Source organism: Corvus moneduloides, chromosome 24 (assembly GCF_009650955.1).
Source record: "Corvus moneduloides isolate bCorMon1 chromosome 24, bCorMon1.pri, whole genome shotgun sequence".
Taxonomy (NCBI): domain Eukaryota; kingdom Metazoa; phylum Chordata; class Aves; order Passeriformes; family Corvidae; genus Corvus; species Corvus moneduloides.
This window is the reverse complement of record NC_045499.1, coordinates 2508620-2532269: the sequence shown is the minus strand read 5'-3', so window position 1 is coordinate 2532269 and position 23650 is coordinate 2508620. Positions and strand designations below refer to the sequence as shown.

Below are 23650 nucleotides of genomic sequence, written 5' to 3'. Positions count from 1 at the left end.
GTGCTGGGGTCAGAGCTGCCCTCCGTGTCCCCTTGTCCTGCTCATCACTCCTGGGGGGCGTTTTCCCACAGAGCTGGACCCTGGATGTCCTCTGGGACACAGATACCCCTGTGCCACCTCCTGTCCCCTCCCCGGGCAGTGCTGCTCCTCCAGCCATGTCCGACGCTCGCCCCAGTCCTGCACCAACCTCTCCAGATGGTGCCCAAAAGACCTTCCCTGCTTCCCCAGGGCTGTCACTGTTCAGTTCACGGCCGTGGCAGTGTCCCCGTGGCATCCCCGGTGCCAGGGATCTCATCTGGATCTATCTCTCCTGATTTCTTTCCCCCTTTCCTCAGGCTCCTGAAGGAGCCCTGGAGAAGCCAAAGAAGCTACCAGAGATGGGAGAGAAGGGAAGAGGCAGCCCTGCTCCCCAGCTAACCTCAGCTAATTCCCAGCAGCTGAAGTCATCTGGGATTGCTGGAAACCTTTGGGCCTTCTCCAGGAAGGGTCTCCAGACTCGCAGGGCTCCCAGCACTCAGGATAAGCCACCAGCGCTGTTATCAGGGCACTGCGCAGAGGAGCAGGCGCTGCACCTTACCAGTCCCTGTGCCCTGGAAAGCCAATGTGTACTGGTTAAACTGGCCCAGGATGGGAAACAACCTCCACGAGGCTCCTGAAGCACCTACAGACAGCTCGCTCCGAGCAAGGCCCTTGCAGCGGCTGATGCTGGGTGGAGGCAGGGATGAGGGGACACTGCAGGACAATAGTGGGGACAGCACAGGGAAGGACAGACCTCGACTCCCGCGGGCCCCTTGCTTTGTGTCTCTGCCACCCTAAACCTCAGAGAGACCCCAAAGCCCACCCAAGAAAGGAAACAGAGGCACAGAAGAGACTGGGTGAGGAGAGATTTGGTAAGAAGAGACTTTTAATCAGACTCCGATACAGCTCTTACAGGGTTTCTCCCGATGGCCGAGGAGCCCGGGCGGCGCAGCCCGGCCGCGCCCGGCACACGAGGGAACTACTGCGGCTACGAGGGGACACGGGACGCGTCACTAGGAGGTCTGTGCTTTACCTGTACAGGAGGGTTTCGCCAGTGTTGTGCTTGTCCCAGGGGAAGCAGCCGCATCCTGCGTGTTCCCATGGCTGTGCCATGTTCCTCCCGGCCACCAAGGCCACCCGGCGCCGCTCCTGCCGGCGAGAGCCACGCTCGGGAGAGGCGGGGGCCATTAGAAGGCAGTGGGAGTTGCTCCTGGGAGGTGCTGGGGCTTAATGTGACCTGTCGGGGTCTGGGTGGGAGCTGAGAGGTGAGGAAGGGGCTGTTTTGGAGGGGTTGAGGGGAAGGAGCCCTGGGACACCTGGGGACCCGGCTCCAGTCCTGCCTTGACCTCTGCTTTGTACCGGGGTCAAGGTCCAGCCCCTGCAGCAGAGTCCTGGGGAACGGAGCATCCCAACTCCAGCCCTACAGGCTGGACCTGCAGCTCCAGCACCACAGGGTGTGCCCCTCCTGCAACCTCCTTTCTGCCCTCTCCAGACCCACTGAACACCCTCCCCCCAGAGAGGGGACACGGTTTGGACCTCCCCCGACCTACCCAGCACCTCCTCGTCTCGCAGCCAGGGGCACCACACTGCTCTGAGCAGCAGGATCTGGGCTGGGAACCCATCGAGGAGCTGATGTGGGGGACAGGGATATCGGCAGCAGTTCCCCCCTCTTTGCCCCACTGCCTGAAGGAAAACTAAAAAGTGCCTGTGCTCACAACTAGCAGCTATTCCCTGTGCCTCTGTGCAGAAAAAGAGGAAAAGAAGTGATTTCTAGGGCTAAAAGCCACTGGGGGTCGGCCTCATCCACAGCCTGGGACCCCGAGAAGGTGTGTGGAGGGAGAACCTGCCCCGGCGAGCGGGAGAAACCCCCACGCAGGCTCCAAAAGTGAGCGAGTACAGCCAGAAGTGAATCCTAAAGCCACCCACGCACACGGACACGCGCACACCCCACGCACGGCATCTACGGACGAACACGCGCACGCTCCCACGGCGACAACACGGATCTCCTAAAACCTAACACACACACACTCCCCCCAACACCCCGTGTCTAACACCGAGCAAATGCCACGACAAAGTACAGTATTTCCACAGATAAAAGTAAAGGTGTCGTCCCTCCTCCTCCTCCTCCTCCTTCTCCTCCTCCTCCTCCTCCTCCTCCTCCCTGCTGGGTCCCCAGGACAGCTGGACACCCTGGGGCTGGGGGGGAGAAGGGGACGTGCACCCACCACGCACAAGAAATAAAAAGGTAAAAATATGCCCTGCTATAGAATGAGAATTGATCTGTACAGCACTGGGAATGAAAATAGGTCATGGGCCACTTTGGAATACGATTTGTCATTTAACAGCATTTACAGTGACATTTACAGAATAAATATACAATAGAAATAGAGAATCTCTAGGTTATTATTCCGTCTCCTCTCTCTGTATATATTTTTTATATATATATATATATATATATAATATAGCTTCTTTTACCTTCTTATTGACTTTGCCTCTCATTGATGATGCAAGGAGAAGAGAGGAAAGCGAGTGCCTCCCTGGCTGGTTTGGGAACGGGGGTGGGAGAGACCAAGGGCCGGATCCTTCCCCCGAGGGTTCGAGGAGCATCGTGCCATGGGAGCACATGGGACTGAGCGTTTTGGCTGTGGGAGGTGTCCTGCTCCGTTAACTCCATGGGAGCTACGGTGGGAATGTGGTCCCTGGGCTCGGGGGCATGGGGAGGTGATGCTGGGCAAGGGTTTGACTCATCCTCTGTTCTGCTGGTCAGGTGAGGATGGACCCAGTGAGAAATGGGATGGGACGTGTTGCCTAATGATGGGGAAATGCCACTGGATTTGGGCTGCTCCCTTCCAGAGATTCCATGGGGACATTTCTGCGTCTCTCTTGCATGGGCAGAGGAAGGAGAAAGATGCGGGAGGGGATGAGCAAGGGGGAACTGCTGGAGGAGCATGGCTGATCCTGACTCGCAGATCTGGTGCCCCTTGGAACCATCACTGAGCTGCTTTGGTTCAGTCCATTCCTCCATTTTCCCCCCAGAAAAATGGTTAATGAAGGACTTGAGCTAATTGTCCAGGAAGAGTCTCCAGGTGACCAGCCAAGCCCATGGAGAAGACTGTGAATAAAGGATCACACCCACAAGAGATGTCACTGTGGGAACCTCCTGGCCCCAGGGATGCTGAGAATCAGGGGTGTGGTGAATGGACCAGCTGCTTTCTGCCTTCAGTTCCAACCAAAACGAGAATCAAGGTGAAAGAAAAGCAATCGACAGGAAAGTGGAGGAGAGAAGGACTCGTGAACCAGCACCCACAAACGTGGCCTTCAGAGCAGCCCGAAAGATCTTCATGCACAACCTGAGCCCAGCAGGACCCAGGCTGAGGTGCTCCCCCAGCCTTTGGAGGCGACAGAGGGGAGAGAGTGTGCAAGGAGGCAGCTGCTTCCCCGTCCGCAAGGAAAAGGGGGATGATGCCAGGTTATCCCAGTACCCTTGGCAGAGTGCTTGGTTACGTGTAGGATTCAGGGAAACTCAGTCCCGGTGGGAAAGACCCAAAGCTGGGAGATCTCACCCTTTCCTAAACAGCATGGGGAGAAACAACGTAAGGTCACATCAATGTGAGCCCCCAAAAGCAAGGATGGGCACGAGAGAGGCCCCTGGACTCTCTCAAGGGCTCCCCAGCCTGGATCAAGAGCTACTGGGCACCTGGCACCTGGCACTGGCTCCCAAGAGCTGCTGCTCCTTGGGTGCCTCTGGTCCCCAGGAGCTGGTCACCCCCACCCAAAGGCTGGTGAGCTCCTGTGGGGTGTGACAGGAGGCAATGCCAAACCCCTGGCTTGGATGGGACACGAAGAGAAATGAGGAGGCACGTCCAGAGAGAATCATTGCACAGCTCAGAGGGGCAAGGGAGGGCGGTCAGGGGGTGGTTTCCTGAGAGCTAAACCAGGAGTGTGGTAGGACTGGATGTCCCACAGCTCCTCTGCTTGTCCCTCGGGGACATCTAAAGAGAGGAGTGAGAGGAGATGATCACCGTGCCAGGGATTTTGGATCAGCAGAGCATCCCACACGTCAGGAGTAATTCCAGGAGAGCGCTCGTGACCCCCAGCACGCTCACCCCGTCCAGACCACACACAGGCTCACACATCCAAACCACTGTCACTTCAGGGGTCCTCCTGCCACTCAGCACGATCGCCACCAGCCCACGGAGCATCCCAGCCGCTCCATCCCATGGCTGTGACATCTCCATGCCCCCAAGCAACTCCCAGCCACCATCCCTATGCTGGTGGCAATAAAGATTCCAGGGATGCCCCATGCCCTCTCTTACCCACCCCAATATCTCAGCTGGCCCCACGCTGCTCCCTGCCAACCCTGGCCAGAATTTGGGGGGTTATTTGGGTGTGTCCACAGCTATAAAAACCTACAGGAGATACAACAACAACAACAACGATGGTGACAACAACAGCACCTTTTTGTGCTATGAACATCGATGGTTAATTGTGCTCGTTGGAATAAGGCCATGACTCCTCCCGGCTAAAGGACAACAGACAGGGAGGGAAGAGCACTGGGTGACAGGAGGAAGTATGATTGGCTTCCCACCTGCTGCCAGGTCCTTGTTCCAACCATCAGCTGCTTAGAAAAGAGAGATTCTTTGCTTCAGATTTGAGCTGCATGAGAACAACTCTTGGAAAGGTATTGCAGCGCCTCTTACTCCTCCTCCCTTCCCCGGAGATGAGTCCAGGGGTCCTGCCTTTCCACCGAGGGTTGTCAGAGGAGTCCTGCCCCTCCTGCAATCCCTTCTTCCCGACGTCATCTCAGAAATGGCTGCTTTGCTTACGGTTTTAAGAGGGGTTTCTTCTTCATCTTCCTTAGTAATTAATTTTCCTGTTGCCTGGACAGCCAGGATCCACTCCCCAGTGCCCTCCTCTCCCGGTGGGGGTGGTTGGCAGGCAACCATCACAGTTCAGACTCAGGGGTGCTGGCCAGGAGGTACCCGCTCCCGTATCGTCCGTTGGGAGCACTGCTCATTTCCATGGGGGAGTTGCTCCCGGGGCCCAGGTAGGAGCGGTGTGTGGGCATGGGGGACGGGGTCTCGCTGGGCACTTTGCTCAGGATGAAGCGGGTCTCATCGTTGTCTTCCAAGTTGGAGATGTCCTTCATCATCCGCCCCTTCTTGTAGGTGACAGAGAGAGCGTTGGAGCCATCCGACACGAGGTGGAACTGCCGGAGGATGAAGACCAGAGGCAGAGGGAGGGATGCCAGGATGATCAGGGAGATGAGGATGGCCATGGCCCAGGTTGGGTAGAACAGGAACTTTTCAGCAGCCTGGAAGAGACAGATATTAACGTCACGGGGTTGTTGCAGCAGAGGTGATGCCCACCAGGTACAACGTCTCCAAAGCACCAGACAGCTCCTGCTGCCTCCTGCCAGACTCCATCCTCAGGGACACCACATGAAGGTGGGCTCAGGTGGAGGGAAAGGATCCTCACACAGGGTGCTGAGCACAGTGCGGAGCTGTGGGAGCCAACCAAAATTAACACAAACTTCAGCCCATGGGCAGAGCTGGCTGGAGACATCTGGGCAGCGTGAACAAACCTGACCGCTCCCAGGGCAGGAGCAGGGTGGGAATGTCACCCAGCAGGAGAGGAAGGAGGAATGAGCGGAGCTGGCATGAACAGAGCGGTCTGTGGCTCTGAGCTGCCCCTGCTCCGCTGGGACGTGGGTGGGGAAGGGGAGGGAGCTGCGCTCACCTCCTCTCTGATCCATGCGCTGTATCCTGGCGGGCTGACTCCCAGCTGGATGATGCTGGCGGTCATGAGCACGGCCATGCAGATGGGAGACACGTACTTCCAGGCGTAGTAGTAGAACTGGTAGGGCCGGAAACCCAGCATTTCTGTCAGCTCCTGCATGAACCTGCCGAGGAGAGACATGGAATCGTGATATCCCCCGCCTTCGAGTGAGAAACAACCTCCCAGGAGCCCCGCTGATGCTCAAGGTAGAGCCTGAAGAAGAACCCAGCTGAGCATCTCAGCGTCCCTCAAGCCTGAAGAACTTGTGGAAAACTCCTCAGGACAAGACCATTTGAGCGTTACCCAGAGCTGCCTTCGCTCTGGACGACTTCTGAACGAGACACACAGAGGGGAACAGCATCCACTTGCAGAAGGACCTGGAAACCTCAGAAAGAAGGGTCATCACAAGTAACTGAGCATCACAACCAACAGGAGATACCCACGAGACAGACCCGCTCCTGGGGCTGGGTTACACCAGGACAGGGCAGGAGGATCAAAGTGAACCAAATTCCTGCCCTTGGAGCATTTTCTCCTGGAGAGAAAGCCGTGTGGAAAAGAGCTGGAAGGGGTTTTCAGTCAGGAGTTACAGCACAGTTATTCCTTTTGCACAGAAATTCCTTACTTCTTGGTGCCGTAAATCCAGGCCACAGCGATGTTCTCCAGGATGACCACGACGGTGAGCGGCAACGTGGCCGAGTAATCGTCAAACATGGTGACAAAGTAATTTCCAGAACGCTGCACAAAGATCAGCCCCACCACGAAGGCGAAGATGCAGCAACCGACTGTGGGGAGCAAACGGGCCTGGTCAGCAGAGCCCCCTGAGGGACACCAAGACCTCCACAAAGTCCATTCCCTGCATTAGCAGGGCCCAGTTCACCCCCCACTATGTCCACACTCTTCTGGAGTGACTCCTCAAGGCAACGGGGACTCCCCCACCCCTTCCCAAGGAGGTTGCAGGAGAAGGGACCTCACCTGTGAACACTTCCTTCCGCACCTTGAAGGTGTCGATGATGGGCGTGGTGATGCCTGACATGGTCCCGATCATGCTCCCCAAGCCCAGGTTGATCAGCATCAAGAAGAACATGACGGACCAAAAGGGCGAGGCTGGGAAGTGGGTCATGGCTTCTGTGAAGGCAATGAAGGCCAGCCCAGTCCCTTGCACCGACTGTTGAGGTGGGGAGAGAACCAAAAGATGAGAAGAAACTTGTCAGGACACAGACTTTAAGCCCCTGATGTCTCAGGTCTCCCTCACCAAACCCTCTTCAAGGAAGGAAAATCCCAGTCTGGTACTGGTGATGAACTGGTGATGACCCTGCTAGACTTGTACTGGACAGAACTTCTCCCACCCCAGGAGGACCCCTGTGTGCTGGGTAAAACCACAGGGACTTGGATTCCCCATGCCTGGAGGGTCTCTAAAAGTTGTTTTTCCAGATCCATGTGCTCAGGATTGACACAGGAAGAGGCAATGGGGCGGGGGACCTGCTGGTCCTACCGGGAGTGTCACCAGGTACCTTGTTGAGTTCATCCTCCAGCAGGCAGGCATCCAGGCCCAGCTCTTTGAAGTGCCCCTCCTTCACCGTCATGATCACCCGGTACATCTCGTTGTAGTCTTTGGCGGTGAGGTGGGAGAAGTTCACGTGGGGTGGGATGAGGTCGTGGCTCAGCACGTTGGTGTTCAGGTAGCCCAAGATCTTCTCAGCGTTCCTAAGGGAGAGCAGAACCTCTCAGGTGATGCAGGGCACCTGAGACACATTGGATGCACGCTCAATCCGCAGACTGAGAGCCCGTCTTGGGACTGGACTTTAGGTTGGAGGAGCTGAATGTCCAACTGTAGGTGCTAAAAAAGCTAGCAGAGAAATTTTCCAGCTTTTTACAGCCTCCTGTGAAAGTCTCCATTCTCACACAAACTAGCTGAGGAACGGGTTGCTATTCTGTAAACTATTTTGCAGGTGCAGGTTGTTGTGGAATACTGTGGCTATTGTTTTGGTTCATTGAGAATAATATTCTGAGAATGGGAACTATTCCTTTCAGCCAACCACTTTGGTGGGTGGTTGACTGATGGGCCAATCATCATTTCTCTATTGTGAACCAAGTTAAATAAACGAGTTTGTAATTCATTAAATAATCCCATTTTATCCTGGACTTGAATTCTGTGTCGTTCCTTTTGCCATTCTCAGTACAACAGCGACATCCAACTCCCTCAGCTACAGCGGGACATCTCTGGAAATCCAGGTCTCAACCATCAGGAACTTGGGTCCACCAAAACCCAGGATCATCCAGCTCCAGACCCACCACAACCAGCAAAAACAAAACAGAGAAAAAGCAAATCTTACTCCACCACACATTTCTCATTCATGATGTTGGCCTTGAAGCCCAGCACAGCAAACACAACCAGGGTGGCCAGCACGGACGTGAAGAAGTTGATGAAGGAGACAAGGGTGGCATCGAAGTGGCAGTTGTTGTCCTGCTTGTTGTAGCTGGAGAAGGCAATGACCCCCCCGAAACCCAGGCCCAAGGCGAAGAAAACCTGTGTGGCTGCTTCACGCCACACCTGGGGGTCCAGCATCTTGTCCAGCTTGGAAGGAAGACAGAAGAAGGAGTCAGGTGGCCTAGTGGCCCCACAACCCATCCCAAAGCTCCATCAAAAGGCTGCTGTGCCTCTGGGCTGAGTTGGTTTTGGAGCAGCTGGGGGTGCTTTGATGGGGCAGTGGAAGGAAATGATCCCTAAGGCCCCTCCCAGCCCAAACCATTCCGTGATTCCATGATCTGCCATGGTCAGGTCTGGCTTTACCCAGCACTCACGGGTCCTTCTTGTCATTCCCACAGAGGGAGAAACTGAGGCACAGAGAGGTCAGGACAAGGTTTGACCTGACCACGTCCCTGTCTACTCCACCTGCCCCAGAGCCCACACTGGGGGCTCCATGTCCCTGTCCCCCCAGCCCAGGGAACCACCCCATGCCCAGCGATGGGTCTCCATCCTCCACGGCCTTCTCCTGCTTCCAGAGCACCTGGAGCATGGAAATCCAACATCCTGGCTGGGGGGTTGTTCTAACTCCTGATACCCCCCCAACCACATTCCCCCTCTCCTGGGAGCCAGAGCTGCAGCCTGGAGGCCTCCCAGCGTTGTTCGTCAAGGGACCTTAATTAATATCTTCTAACAGCCTCGCCAGACGAGCTGATTCATCTACATCTCTGCTTAATTAATTAATTAGCTGGTTAATTAATAAGTGCATACCACCAGCAGAGGTTTTGCTGCCAGACAGCATCTTTCCATTAGATCTTTATATATCCCCTCGGGCACCTCTGTGCCCCCCACCCTGGTGGCTGGGCAGCTGAGGATGGTGAGTTTGTGAGGCTCTTGGCTGTCCTGGCCACACCCTGAATTTTGGGAGCCACTCCACATCCTGATGATCTATCAGGAATTCCCAGATTTGGGGCTGGCACTCTGATTTTTGGGGTGGGGAGGAAAATAAGGGGAATAATAAGAGAATAAGGGAAAATAGGGCGTGATCAGCCAGGTGAGGAACCTGCTTGGAGTCTGCTGGGCTTGGAACTCTCACCTTGGGCGTGAACATGTGCATGATCCCATCCACTGCCCCACGCAGCAGCAGTCCCCGCACCAGGAAGCAAACGAGCACCACGTATGGGAAGAGGGAGCTGAAGTACATCACCTGGAGCAAGAGGGGTGAACACAGGCACAGCCTCAATTCTTGCCCCCCTGGGCTCAGCCACCCTCCCACCCAACCTACGGACAGCTCAGAGTGGGGAGAAGGGAGCATTTCCCTCCCCAGGATGGGGTTGGCTCCCCAGGAATAAACTGTGATGCCCCTCGGATCAGGATGGTGGCTGGACAGTGGCCAGGCAGAAAGGGACCTGCGGGTACTGACTGGCAGCAGGCTGGACATGAGGCAGCAGGGTGCCCACATGGCCAAGAAGGCCAATGGCACCTGGTCTGGATCAGCAGGACCACTGGTGAGGCCTCACCTCGAGTGCTGTGTCCAGTTCTGGGTCCCACAATTTAGGAAAGATGTTGAGATGCTGGAGCTCGTCCAGAGAAGGACAACAGGGCTGGGGAAGGGTGTGGAACCCAGGTCCTGTAAGGAGCGGCTGAGGGAGCTGGGGGGGCTCAGCCTGGAGAAAAGGAGGCTCAGGGGGGACCTCATCCCTCTCTACAACTCCCTGACAGGAGGGTGCAGCCAGGTGAAGGTTGGGCTTTGCTGCCAGCGACAGGACAAGAGGACACAGCCTTGAGCTGCACCAGGGGAGGTTTAGGCTGGACATTAGGAAGAAGTTCTTCACAAAAAGAGTGATTGGGCATTGGAAGGGGCTGCCCAGGGAAGTGGCGGCATCACCATCGCTGGAGGTGTTTGAGGAAAGGCTGGATGTGGCACTCAGTGCCATGGCCTGGGTGACAGGGTGGTGTTAGGTCACAGGTTGGACTCGATGACCTCAAAGGTCTTTTCCAGCCTAATTGATTCTGTGACTCTGTGAAGTGCTGGAGCTCAGGTGGATTCTCTGCCCTGGTGTGGCTGAGCCCTGGCTGCACGTGTCAGCTGAGCTAAAGCTCTTCCCTACACCCTCTTTTGATCTTATTCTGGATCCCTCCAGAGGTGAGCCCAGCTATGGAGTGGGTGTGAGCATCCCAGGGGACACAGCATTCCACTGGTACCCCAGACTGGGGCAGGACAGTGTGGTCCAGGCAGGTTCCTGCTTCCAAGACAGAGCCCGGCCAGGCTCAGGTGGCCACCAATACCCACCTTCCCTGAGGACTGGATGCCTTTGATCATGGCCAGGCCAACAAGGCTCCAGGCCACCAGCAGACACAGGGTCATCTTCCAGTTCAGCCCCCCGCTCTCAGAGATGGAGTTGGAGATGTCCAGGGTCTCCCGGTACCAGAAGTAGGTGGTGGCTGAGCTCCTCTCGCATTCGGTCTCCACAACTGCAACAGAGCAGAGGCAGGAGGGCGTGAGGGGGAGAGTCACCCCCACCTCTGGAAACCGAGGGGCAGAAATTAATGGGGCTCATTCTTAGCAGGGAAAAGAAGAGACAGGACAGAAAAACACTGCCAGGTGAAAATGAGATGTTAAATACTGGGAGAGACAGTTTCATTTGCTATAAAAGCTCTCAGAGAGTCCCAGGTTGATGCTCAGGTGTTATTAAACACCATTAGCTCCATCCATGTCTCAGTCAGGCAGCCATGGAGCAGCCTCTGCCTGCCTCTCGCTGCCTCCCTCCATGGTCCTGGGTCAGATCTTGGCCTCAAGCACTGAGGCAGCCTGAAAATCCCATCAGTGGGGACTCTGGATTCCCAAACTGGCATTGAATCCCATCAGTGGGGAGAGAGCGCATGGGAGACACCCAACCCAAGGGAAAGCTCTCCATATGGTCAGGGCAGCTGGGCCAGAGAGGATCCAGGGCCCCAGGAGACACCTCCACCTCCTGTGGCCCCACCTTCTGTTGGGGGTGGTGATGTGTGTCCCACAGTGTCCCACAGCCCCCCTTCCCTGGGAACTGCTCCTCCCAGCCGAGCTTCCCCGTCCCTCACCGGCCACCGAGCCGTTCTTCACGATGGGGCACTCGCTCCAGGGCAGGGGGTACTGGAAGGACTTGAAGAAGTAAAAGATGCTCCAGCCGATGATGACGTTGTAGTAGAGACCAACAAAGAAACAGACCTGGGGGGGAGGAAGGAGGAGGACATGGCATCAAACCCCAGGGCAGTGGCACCGTCCCCGGCACCCCTCATGCCACGCAGGGAGCGGAGGGAAGCGAGGCTGCTGCGATCAGGGGATGGGCCCATTCCCAAACCAGCCCTAGAGCCGTGAGTGGAGCTGGAAAAACACCTCTTGGCCTCTCAACCCCCCCCCATGGGGCTCCTCGAGGTTTGCCTCATCCCACACACCCCGAGGTGGGGCTGGAGGGGTGCCCTGGGCGCACTCACGAGGCAGCTGGCGTAGCCGATGCCTCCCAGGCGGGGACAGATGTAATTCCAGACGCCGATGCTGCCCCGGCGGATCCGCTGCCCCACTGCCAGCTCCAGGAAGAACAGGGGCAGCCCGATGATGATGAGCAGGACCAGGTATGGGACCAGGTAGGCACCTGGAAGGGGACAGAAAGGTCATCATGGATCTCCCTGCTCCGGTGCAGCCAAGGACAGATGGACGGGGGTGGACAAGCAGGGCAGAGCTGGGACAGGCTCAAGTTGCGCCAGGGGAGGCTTAGGTTGCATATTCGGACAAATTTCTTCATGGAAAGGATGGTCAGGCACTGGCACAGGCTGTCCAGGGCAGCAGTGGAGTCCCCCTCCCTGCAAGGATTTAAAATCTGTGTGGATGTGCCACCTGGGGACATGGGCTAGAGGTGGCCTTGTGCTGGGTTAATGGTTGGACTCGATGGTCTTAGAGGGCTTTTCCAACCTAAATTTTCCGTGGTTTTCCCCTGATTTTGTGATCCAGGAATGCAGATCAGAGCTTGGCCAGAGGAGAAGCTGTGGAGAGGAGCAAACACGTATGTGGAAGGGAAGGGTGCAGCCTCCCCTGCCAGTGTGAGTCGTGTGGGATAGACCCCAAGGCCCCCAAAGACTCCCTGAATCCACACAGACAAATCTCCCTGTGCAAGGAGACACCTCCATAGGCCAACCCATGGGGACACGGCCACATTCCCGGCCACCTCGGACACACGGGAGCCCTCCCGATCCCCCAGGCACAGCCGAGCCCCCTGTCCCCACACATCCCCCTGGACATCCCACATTCCCAGCAGCAGCACCACCATGCCGTGTGCCACCCTGCACGGTCTGAGGGGTAGAAACGACTCGGGTTAAAAGCTCGGTTAGTGCCTGTCTGGTTGCTGAGGCTGGAGAGGAGGCGGTGGCTCCCGAAGCACAGCCGGTGACCGTAAAGGATGCGATGAGCCACGCCGCAGCGCCCGGCTGAGCAATGACTCCAGCCTCCTGCCAGGAGCTGAGGAATGGGCTCGGGAGCATGTGCCTGGCTCCAGCAGGGCAGCAGACGGTCCAAAGACAGCCGAAATTCCTGCCTGGATTGACACCCCGGGGACAGCCGCCACTCCCCGGCCCCGGGCAGGAGCTGGGGCAGGGAGTGCTGCTCCAAGCTGGGACTCTGCAAAGCGGATCAGCGCCAGCAGTGGTTGGGGATGGTGTGTTAAAAATGCCGGTAGGGAGAGAAATTGAGGTGCAGCAGCCCAGGGTGATCGGGAGGGTAAAAGGAGAGGCAGAGAGCAGAGGTGGAGCTCAGGGAAATTCGGGAAGGACCACGAGCATCCCATCTCTGCAACGCTCTCCTGGGTATCTCCACCTGCAGATAGGTGCAGATGAGACAGATGGACAGATTCAGATGCAAATTTGTCCAGTGCTGGAGATTTTCTTCCTGTGATGTCTGGAAAGGTGGGCAGCAGCCTTGGGCAGCGCTGCCAGCCCATGCTGGCTCCCGGCACTTCGAGTCCTGGGAATTTGGCTCCAGCCCATCCTGCTCCCAGCATGCAGCCGTTCTCCCCCGCAGACACCTGCTCGGGGAGCAGGAGAGAAAGCAGCCACCGCCACCACATCCTGGAGCTGCTCAGAGCGACCAGGAATGGTCTGTCCACCCCTCCCAAGCTCCTGCATCCGCAGCAGCCTCACGGCCTGCAGGGAATCCCTGCCAAGGGGGTTTGACATGGCAGGAGGAAAAGGCAGAGAATTGCTGTCTGCCCCATGGGACACACAGATGGTGCCACTTGGGCAGAAGAAATACCGCTGCAAAGCTCAGCAAGCTGCTGCTCAGAGTTCCCAGCTCTGTGCCTCAGTTTCCCCATCCATGGAATTGTGGCGATGGTTGGGGCAGCTTGTAAGGCCTTTTATTTTAAGTCCTGCTGCAGAAAGATGTTCTATCGCAGCAAGGAGCTCCTAAAAGCAGCTGCTTGCCCCATTCCCTGCCCAGCTCGGTGCCCCTGGATCCCATCACAGGATGGGTCAAACCCACCGCTCATCTCCTCTGCTGCTGCAGTGTCAGGGCTGTGCTGCCTCAGTTCCCATCCCCATTCCACACCCCATCCGGGCTTGTGTCTAAAACCACTTCTTTAATGCTCCCCAAACACAGACAGCAAGTTCAGCCCCGGGTTTGAGGGATACACCAGGACGAATCCCAGCCCGGGAACACCGGTTGCACCTCCTGTCACCCGGCACCTGCACAGCTGGGGCCAGAGCCCCCCGGATACGCAGGACAGCAGAGAGTTCAGTGTAAGATGAGGGATTTTCATTGATTGCACTAATTAGGGTTAATTACTGATTGCTGTGCCCGTGGGGAAACGGAGGCACAGCTGGGTTAAGTCCTTACAGAGCAGGAGGATGCTGTTTCTCTGGCCTCTGGGCCTGAGCTGGTTCTAAATCTCATTTACTGAGGAGAACTTGCTTGGAAGTCAGAGGCCAGGTGTGGACAGCTGTGCAATGAAGCCAGGGGGGCTGTACCGACCTCTCCCAGCCCTGAATTTGGGGCGAACACACCATGCTGAGCTGAGCTGTGCCAGCACCGAGCCGAGCCTGGAGCCAAACCAAGGCACTGGGAGGTGCTGGGGTGCAGGAGCCAGGCACAGCCGGCTCCATCCCAGGCGGGAAGGGAAGGGAATGGGGGTGAGCAGCCCCGGGGGGGGAGTGCTGACTGCACGGGTTTCTGTTTGGCAGAATGACTCATCCTGACGATGACACCGGAGATGTTTTAATTATTGAGAGCGCTGCAGGTTCGGCGAAGGATGCAGCACTGGGAACAGGAGAGCTCAGGGGGGCCCTGGGCTGGGCCTGGCTCCCTCCAACACGGCTGGGAAGGGACTGGGTTTGGGTTAATGATGAGGAACCCACTCTGCTGTCAGTGTCATGGAGGGTGGTGGGTCTCAGCACAGCTGGGAAAGACCTGGCCCTCTTGGAAGCCCGAGGAGGAGGCGTGGGGTGGGATGAGAGAAGGGGCTGGCTGGAAGGAGGATTTGGGAAGGGGATGGAACCACAAAATGTGGCTTCAGGACCCAAGGAAATGGAGGGACTGTCTCTTCCCTCTTGGGCCCTGATTTCCAAATAGTCCCTACAAGAATCAGGGCTTGCAGCCAGAAATCCTGGCTCCCAACCTGGCAGGTGGACAACCTTTAGGAAGAGGCCGTCCTGGAGATTCCCACATCTCAGCACAGCTTCTGGCAGCCCTTTCACCCCCTCAGAGCCCAAACAACACACTTTAGAACACAAATAACCCATTTTAGAGCCCAAATTACCCCTGTCCTGTGCCGGCATCCACACCCCAACGTGCAGCGAGGCAGGATTGGGTCACACCCCCTTCTCCAAGGGCTGATCCCACCTCTGCCCCATCTCTCACCTCCTCCATTCTTCTGGCAGAGGTAGGGGAAGCGCCAGACATTGCCCAGCCCCACGGAGTAGCCGATTTGCGCCAGGATGTACTGCAGCTTGCTGTTCCACGCCGGCCGGTTCTCCGCGTCCAGGTCCTCATCTCCCTCCTTCTGCTTGTCCCAGGTCTCCCCCGTCACGTTAAGGACGCTGCGTTTGTAGTCCACGGGCTCCTGGTGGGCCAGCAGGTCGGCCACCGACTCGGTGACATGCTCGCTGCTGTGCTCCCGCTGCGTCACCTTGCTGTTCTTCGGCATCGGGATGGCTCCCGGCGGCCCCGGGGACAGGATGGGAGGAGGGAAGAGGATGAATGTCCCACAGGGAGCAGCACAGGTGTGAGCTACAGCTCGGGCCTCACCTCCTCTTCATCAGCAGGACCTGGGTGGGGAAGGGGTCAGCTGGGGTCAGTTGGTTTTGTCTCATCCCCAGGTGTCCTGGCGGGACCGGCAGCACCAGGTGAGAAGAGTGCCCGTCCCCCCATGTCCTGGGGACCTGAACCTGAACCTGGAGGGTCCCCTTCTCCAGGAATGATGGGCCAGGAGCAACGTTCTGGTTGAGAATTACAGAATCCCAGGATGGTTTGGGTGGGAAGGGACCTTAAAGCTCATCCAACCCCACCCCTGCCATGGGCAGGAACACCTCCCACTGTCCCCGGTTGCTCCAAGCCCCATCCAACCTGGCCTTGGACACTGCCAGGGATGGGGCAGCCACAGCTTTCTTATTCATGGGGAAGAGGCCCCTGGGTCCCAGAGAGAGGAATTTCCCTGGGCTCCAGGGGACAGTGACACCTCTTGTCCCCTCTAATGCCTCCAGAGCAGCAGCTGAACCTCACAAGGCCTGACACCACGTTCAGCCCTCGCTGAGGCTCTGCCCTCCCTGCCCTGCTCCTTCCCCTCCTGACCATCAGCACAGCCCAGGCTTCGCTCCATGACAGCTTGGAAGCGCTCAGGGGGCAGTGACAAATTCCCAGGCTGTCTCTGCATCCCAGGAAGTTATCAGGAGTGACTTAAAAGCCTTGGAGCCCGATGCTAAATCTCCCCAGGCAGCTTCACGACAGGTAACGGCTGCAAAACAGCAGCAGCCAAGGCAGAGCCGTCAATCCCGGCCCCTTCCCTTCCCCAGCCTTCAGCGAGGGTCAGGAGGAGCGATTCCACACAGAAGCACCTCAGGAGGTGCCCACAGCCCAGCCCAGCCCTGCAGATCTCACCCAGCCTCAAAAATCTTGGGGACATCGTGGAAATCTGCTCCACTGGGCTGGGGATCCCCAAACTGGGAGAGCACCATGTCCGTCCTCTCCGTACTGGGAGAACTGGGGTCACATGGGCAGCTCCTGCCCTAGACTGGACTGTGGTGCTACATCAGCAGGGGAGAAAACACAGAAGTCCCATAATAAATCCCTCATCTCAGAAAAGCTCGGGAAGAGCTGCGCTTCCCTCTTCCCTGTCCTCTGCATCCCAGGGGACACCCCGCTGCTGGCTGGGCCATGGCAGAGCGATGCTGCTGTGCTCAGAGACCTGTCCCACCCCAGCTGGGCAGCAGCACCATGTCCCCTCCACCCTGAGGGCTTTTCCAGAGCCATTCCCAGCTCTTCTTTCCTTTGGACATTTTTGATCTAATTCAGCCCCCAGTCCCAACCCTTTCCAGGGCAGAGGGTTCAGCCCAGGCAGCAAAGCTCATCCCCATCTCATGCACGGGGCTCCAGCCCAGGAGCAAAGCACCGAGAGCAGGAAACCTCCTCCTCCACCCACCCTCCCCTAGGTGTTTTTTCACCCCTGAAGGAAGTTCCCCCTTTGCCAGGCCCTGTTCCTATAAGAAAAAAATCTATTTTCAACTGTCGGCTGCATCCGTTGCCGGGCAACCACCTCGGTTCCACATCTTCCCTGGATCCGGCTCCTCCGGAGAAGCCGTTGGAGTTATCCTTTCAAGCCCAGCCGGCGATGTTTCATTTCCTAACGAGGGCTCATTCACATAAACCGCTCAATCACCGGCACGCGGCTGCCCGGGGCTGGAGCATCCTCAGCCGGGATGGGGACGGGCACAGAGCGTGGGAAGGGCCTCATCCAGCAGCCAGGGAAGCACAGGATTTCCATCAGGTTTGGGTCAGGCTCTGCGTGGATTTGTGCAGAGCTGGGTGAACACCCACGGGTTGTTTGCTGCTCCCTGCCTGCTCAGCAGCTCCTTCGGAGCGAGGGAGACTCAGAGCGCCAGGAGCACTTGGCCTTGGGGCTAAAGCGTCTCTTAGGATTCGGGATAGAGCCGAGAAGATCCAGGATGTGCTGGCCAAGCTCAGAGTTCAGTGCCCCAAACAGCTCTCCTGGGACACCTCAACCCCTCGGAGGTGCCCAGCTCCAGGGAAGGTGGTGCTGAGCCAGGCCAGCACCGTGGTGTCGGGACAGACCCCACAACATCCCTCTGGATCTCAGCCTCTTCCTCTCCTCAGTTTAGGTCTCCTCTGCGTTATTCTGAGGAGCTGAGAGGTACCAGGACCCACATCCTGGAGCAGCAGGGTCCTTCCAGCACCTACAAAGCCCTATCAGAGCCTTGGAGGACACTCCAACATTCCCAAAGGATTTGGGGAATCAGCTGGGGTGCTTGGCTGCTTTAACAGGGTGGGGAAGGCCTCTCTGAACATTGGGACGAGGGTGAAGGACAGAGGTACGAGTCTCCCTGCCCACAGGAGTTGCTCCCAGACTAAACCAGAGGGGAAAACCGTAGCAGAGATCCAAATCTTGGTCCTGGAATGGCTCTGGCCCAGTGTCCCCATGGCTGCTTTGGGGAGTTCTTGCCATCTCCCAATGGCTCAGCCCCAGCCTGGGCATGGTGGTGGTGCCTGGCAGAGATCCAGGCCCGAAGGAAGGGAGGATCACCCCCAGCAGCGATGCCATGAGCACAGCCAGCCCTCGCCATCCCCATCCCTGCCGGGGCTGTGGGATGAGCCCGGCCAGAACCCGCACGGAGCCACCAACCCCCGCAGCACAGGGACACGATCCAGGGAACGCGGGGTCAGCAGGGCTCCTCCCATTAATCTCCCCAGCCTCTTTCATCAGCCCCAAGGTCTGCACCCTCAAATCAAAAAGCACAGTCCAAATCCATCTGAGAAAGGTATTTCCGCAAATTCCTTTGGTTGAAAGGGGAATTTAATCAAAAATTCATCTGCCAAAAATAACAACCACCCTGTGAGAAAGACAAGGCAGATCAGCTGACAACCAGGAGCTTTCCGGGCTGGAGAGAGATAGAAAACCCTGTCACTGACAGATGGAGATTCAGCTTGTTTACTTAGTCCCCATGACCTTAATTTTCTTAAATGTGCATTTTTTCTCTCTCTTTAGAAGATAGATTAGGGTCTTTCAGAGCCCAGGGCTTGCAAGAACCTCACTCGTGCTGCCGGACCAGGGCTGCCTTTGCACCCACAGCTTTGCCCAGGTAAAAACCAGTGCTGGTGCCACCCACCCAGAGAGGGAACACGGCTTTTCCCACAGCAGGAGCAGGGAAAGGACCAGTTTGAGCAGTGGTCAGTACTGGTGTCTCCAAACAGGCGTCACGAGGGGAGACACTGGGGGAGCATGGCTGGGCTGTCCCTGGGGGTAACTCACCTCCTCCTGCTCCGTGTCCCTGGGTGTGTCCTTGAGCAGGATTCCCACTTCCACAGTCCCAGGGGATACCTTCAGATTTAACTCCTCACAAAGCAGCTGCTGTTCCCTGAGCCCTGGGCTGAGTCCAGGGCTCCTGCTCGCCCAGAGTGAGAGTCCCCCGCCCATGTCCTCCTCTCCAGGTGACACAGGGTGGCCTCAAGCTCCACATCCCTTTGGACTGGCATGGGAACCACCACTGCAGTGCATCCAAGGCACATGGAATGGGTTTGCCATGGGACAAACTGGGTTCAACCCACCAGGGAAAGGGCAGGGATGGAGAAGCTCCTGCTCCAGGGTTAAACCCTGCCCAGAGGCTCCCATCAATCCCAAAAGCATCCACGGGGAAGAAGCTGCTATTTGGGATGAGTGAAGACCCCCCCCCCCCCCCCACATCCCCCAGCCCTGCTAGCAGCACCACAAAGGGGTCAGGGGAGGAGGGAGGCTCTGAGCCACGTGTCCTGCCTCAGCCCATCCTTGCTTTCTTGGGAAGCAATAAATGGGCTGGAAATGTGTCAGCAAAGCTTTCAGCTGGGCCTGGGAGCGCAGGGGAAGGCAGGGAGGAGATGGGGATTTACTGCAGAATCCAGGGAGAGCAGCCACCAGCAGCAAATGTGCTCTGGGTCCAAAGGATGTGGCGAGGGGGAATTTCTCCTCTCTGTGTCCAAATTCTACATTTATCCCTTGTTTGGGTCCAGAAAGGGGAAACTGAGGCAGGAAAAGCCACAAGATGAGATTGGGTGAATTAAAAATTAGCGTTTCAACCCCTGGGGACTCTCTGCTGGTCCCTCCCTGCCCCACCATTACCATTTCTCCCCCCTCAGCTTCCACACAAATCCCCCACAGCTCCTAAAGGAGAGGAGAAAGATGTTCCTGGTGCAGCATCCAGCTCCCCAGGCCCGGGAAGGTCCAGCTTGCCCCGTCAAGGTCACGGAGCAGGGAAGGGAGGGAGGAGTGGGGACAGAGGAACTGAGGGATTTCAGGAGGTGGAAAATCTACTCTCAGCTTCATGCTTGGAGATCTGAGCATCAATTTGCAGCTCCTCATCCTCCCTGGCACACACAGAGCCAGGGGAATCTTGCACCCAGGGCCAAGCTCTTCGGTGCAGATGGGGACACTGGAACGGGGAGGAGAAGGGACAGATCCAAGGTCACCCCGGAAGCAGCAAACCCGGGAAGCAGAGGAGAAGGGAAGGACCATGAATCCCTCCCGTCGTCCCTCTGCGCTGCACAGCCAAGAGCCAAGGGAAGGAGACCTGGATGCACATCCCACTTCGAGCCCAAGTCGTGAGAAAAGCAGCTCCAGGCCCCTTCCTGCTGCTCCCTGAGGTCAGGAGAGCCTCTGTGGTGGGATGGGGACTGCCCTGGCAGAGCTGGTCCTTTGGGAAGCGTCCCGCTCTTCCAAGCCACAAGAAACCAAGGGCAGGACTCTCCCAGCAGCATCCAAACTTCTCTTCAAAGCCCCAAGAAGAGATTTTTGCCCAAGGCAGAGTTTTTTTGCAGCTCTGACCCACCCCTGCCCTGCTCCGAGGACCTTCCCATGGCCTCCGTCACACAAACCTCCCCTTTCCACCAGCCAAGGCTGGTCCGAGACACCTCCACCTTAAATCGGTTCCATCCCGGGGTCTGCTCCTCCCTGCTCGGCCTCCGGCTCCACAGGGAAGGGTTTTAGGGCTGCTCCCATTCTCCCCTCGTTAATACGAGCCCTGCTAATTAGCACCCGGCTCCCACCACCCTGCGGAAAGGACACGGGGTGACCCAGTGCCACCAGGTCTGTCCCCTCCTCACACCCACCCCTGGGGAGGCACAAACTCCGGATGGGGGCAGCGTGAGAAGATGGGAGAGCACGGGGGGCACCTGAGGGAAGCTCCCCAGGCCGTGGGCTGGCTGGGGCTGAGGGCAGCTCGGTGCCACGCAGCCGGCATTTCCCTCGCAGGGGCCGGGGACGCTCCTTGTCCTTCCCGTGCAAACCGCGTCCCGCTTTAGCATCATGACACAGGAGCGCTGATGAATCAGAGCTGCCCCCGCTTCTGTCTTACACCCACCCCGGAGGCTTTCGCCAGCGCCCAGATGTTATAAATAACCCCCAATTCCTCCTCAGGAAAGCAGAGATGGGGCTACACCAGCCCGGAGGGGGCTGCTCTGCCCAGCCCGGGTGGGTGCCTGTCCCACCTCGGAGGTTTTCACACAGGCTGTGACATTACAGTGACTCCTGTCCCCGGTAGGTGCCAAGAAACCTCCGGAAGGGGCCGTTCTGCCCGTGGGTCACAAGAGGGACACGGGCGGAGGAGAAGCCTCGGCACTCGGGTTTGTCACGAAGCGTGTGAGCCCCTTGATTCATCAGCTCTGGCCTCCTTTCATGTCTCATTTAGTGGCACGAAAACACACGCAGCTGCAATAACGTGACACCAGAGCAAAGCCAACCATCATATGATTCCTCCAGGGCTCGGTTTGATTCGCCAGACGATCGTTTTCCACTTAGATCTCCGCGATCCGTCGTAACTCACCCGCTCCAGCCAAAGGTTACTGACTGCACCCCAAACCAGCCAAGATTCATCCTAAAAAGCAGCAAACGGGTGGCATCCAAACCCCGCCGTAAGCGCTGCTTTTTCCTGGTGTAATTCATGAAGCTGCTGCCACGTTTGTAAACAAACAACTCCAAACACAGCCCGGACGGGGTAAAGGCAGGGCCTCTCCTCCCAAGGCGATGGTTTCGCCTGGACGTGCACAGGTCAGCATCTGATTTGGGGTAAATTTGATCCTCATGACTCCAGCTCTCGTGTAACTCCAGATTCCCTGCTCTGTGCAAGCCTGAAGTAGCAGTGGAGTCACTCCAGGTTTAAACTGAGCCCTTTTATTTTAGCAGAGCCACCTCCAATTCATCCCAGTGGACAGCTCAGACCCACATTTTATTTCCCTTGGAGCAGTCACACCCCCAGCCAGGTTCCTTGACCTAGTCCTGACACCTCTGGAGAAATATTCACAAGGAACTCTCCGCCCTGCCCAGAATAGCTCAGCTGCCGCGGTGCTCCAGGTTTTTTTCCTACCAAGACCAGAAATAGTTACATCAGCTCCTGATGGATTCAAACCCCAGGTGCTTCAGACACAAGGCGTGATCCAGGAAGCAGGATTTCACCTTCTGGGTCCTCTACAAAGAGCTGGGAGCAGATTTCTCAGCTGCTTTGAGCCCCACATTCCCGGGACAACGGAAATTTGGAGCTGGCCGAGACGCCAGCCCAAAAAACACATCTTTGGGTACACCCAGCATGCACGGAGTGGGCCAAGGGCTCCCCACACCCAACACCGGGAATTTCACAAAACCACGACCCCAAGCCCCATTTTTCTACCTCAAACCCAACCATCCACACTCAGGGAGCAGCATGAAAATAAAAGAAGGGGCAACAACCCCCACCACTCCAGGGGCCGGGACTGAAATATTCATTGCAGCCGAATGCTTTCTCCTCTCCCAATGTTATTGTCAAGGTCAACCTGGAGGCTCCATTTCCACCCATCCTCAAACGGGATGAGCCCCCCACCAGCACGAGCCGGGCAGGCACCCAGTGCCACCCCCGGCGGTGACCCCCAGCCCCCTGGAGTGGCTTAAGCCGTCTGCTGTCTCTAAATGTCCCCCCTCCACCCTTAGGGCCACGCCTGATGCCTCCAGGCTGAGGTGTCTCCTCCATTAACCTCCTCAACCTAGCCCTGAGCATCTCCCCCCTCCCAAAGACCCCCCTGGGGAGGGGGCACCCGGAGCCGGCAGCCACCGGCGAGGCGGGGAGACCCCCGGCAGCGAGAGCCCGGAGCGGGGGTCGGGGGGAGCATCCTTACCTCGGCGCTGCGGCGGCTCCCTGGCAGGATGAAACCGACCCGATTCCAGGAGAAACTGGCCCGGTCCCGGAGGAAACGGCGCAAATTCCCGGTAGAAATCACCCAGCTTCCCCCCGCTCCGGTGAGGGGGGGGGAATGGCGAGTCCGGGCGGCGGGGGGGCCGGTGTGAGGCTGCCGGTGCAGCGGGGAGCCGGGCAAACGGGAGCGGCAGTGACCGGGAAAGGCGAGCGGTGACCGGGAACGGCTCCGCACGGCGCTGCCGTGAAGCTCCGAGGTACCGGTGGCTCCGCTCCGGGTCCCCCCCCTCCTCGCCCCGCCACCGCCCGGTGGATGCGCGCTGGGTTCGCCCGGCCCCGCTCGCCTTCGCCGGAGGGAGGTAACTCCGCTCGGCTCCCGGGAAATACAGAAAGAAAGGAAAAGCGATTTAAAAAAAATAAATTAAGAAAAAAAAAAAAAAATCAACGCGAAGGGCCACGCAGCCCCTGACGCAGGCTTGAGTCACCAGGGCTGCGCGTCAAAGCTGGGGTGCCGGGCCACCCCCCCTGCTCCGAGGGAGGCTCTTGCGTTCGAAGAAAAGTAGCATCGAGTCCTGACACGAGGCGTGGGTTCGGTTTTGCTGTGGAAAGAATAAAACCCCCTTTGAATGCCCCTAAAGAGCGGCCTCAGGGCTGCCCTCCCGGCAGCGCTTCCCCCGGGGAAGGGAGAGTTTGCGGGTTTGGTCACCCCTTTCCCCGACACATTATCAGAGACGGTAGGATGGTTTGGGTTGGAAGGGACTTTGATGACCACCCAGTGCCACCCCCTGCCACGGGCAGGGACCTTCCACTATCCCAGGGTGCTCCAAGCCCCATCCAACCTGGCCTTGGACACCTCCAGGGATGGGGCAGCCACAGCTTTCCTCGCCAGCCTCTACCAGGGCCTCACCACCCTCACAGAGAAGAATGTTTTCCTCAAATCTAATCGAAACCTACTGTATTTCATTATTTGAAAGAGGCATTTCATATCTCTTTTATTATTTGATG

At 57.6% G+C, this 23650-nt stretch overlaps 1 protein-coding gene across 1 annotated transcript; it reads right to left on the bottom strand.

Annotated features, from left to right (window-relative positions):
* Positions 1-886: 886 nt before the first annotated feature.
* Positions 887-23141, bottom strand: SLC6A17 (solute carrier family 6 member 17). Its single transcript, XM_032133508.1, has 12 exons — positions 22629-23141; positions 15144-15550; positions 11735-11892; positions 11342-11468; positions 10554-10735; positions 9357-9467; positions 8130-8371; positions 7308-7500; positions 6769-6961; positions 6419-6578; positions 5758-5920; positions 887-5332 (listed from the first exon to the last, which is right to left on the bottom strand). The coding sequence occupies exons 2-12, from the start codon at positions 15427-15429 to the stop codon at positions 4964-4966; spliced, it is 2184 nt and encodes a 727-aa protein (XP_031989399.1). The 5' UTR covers positions 15430-15550; positions 22629-23141; the 3' UTR covers positions 887-4963.
* Positions 23142-23650: the final 509 nt, after the last annotated feature.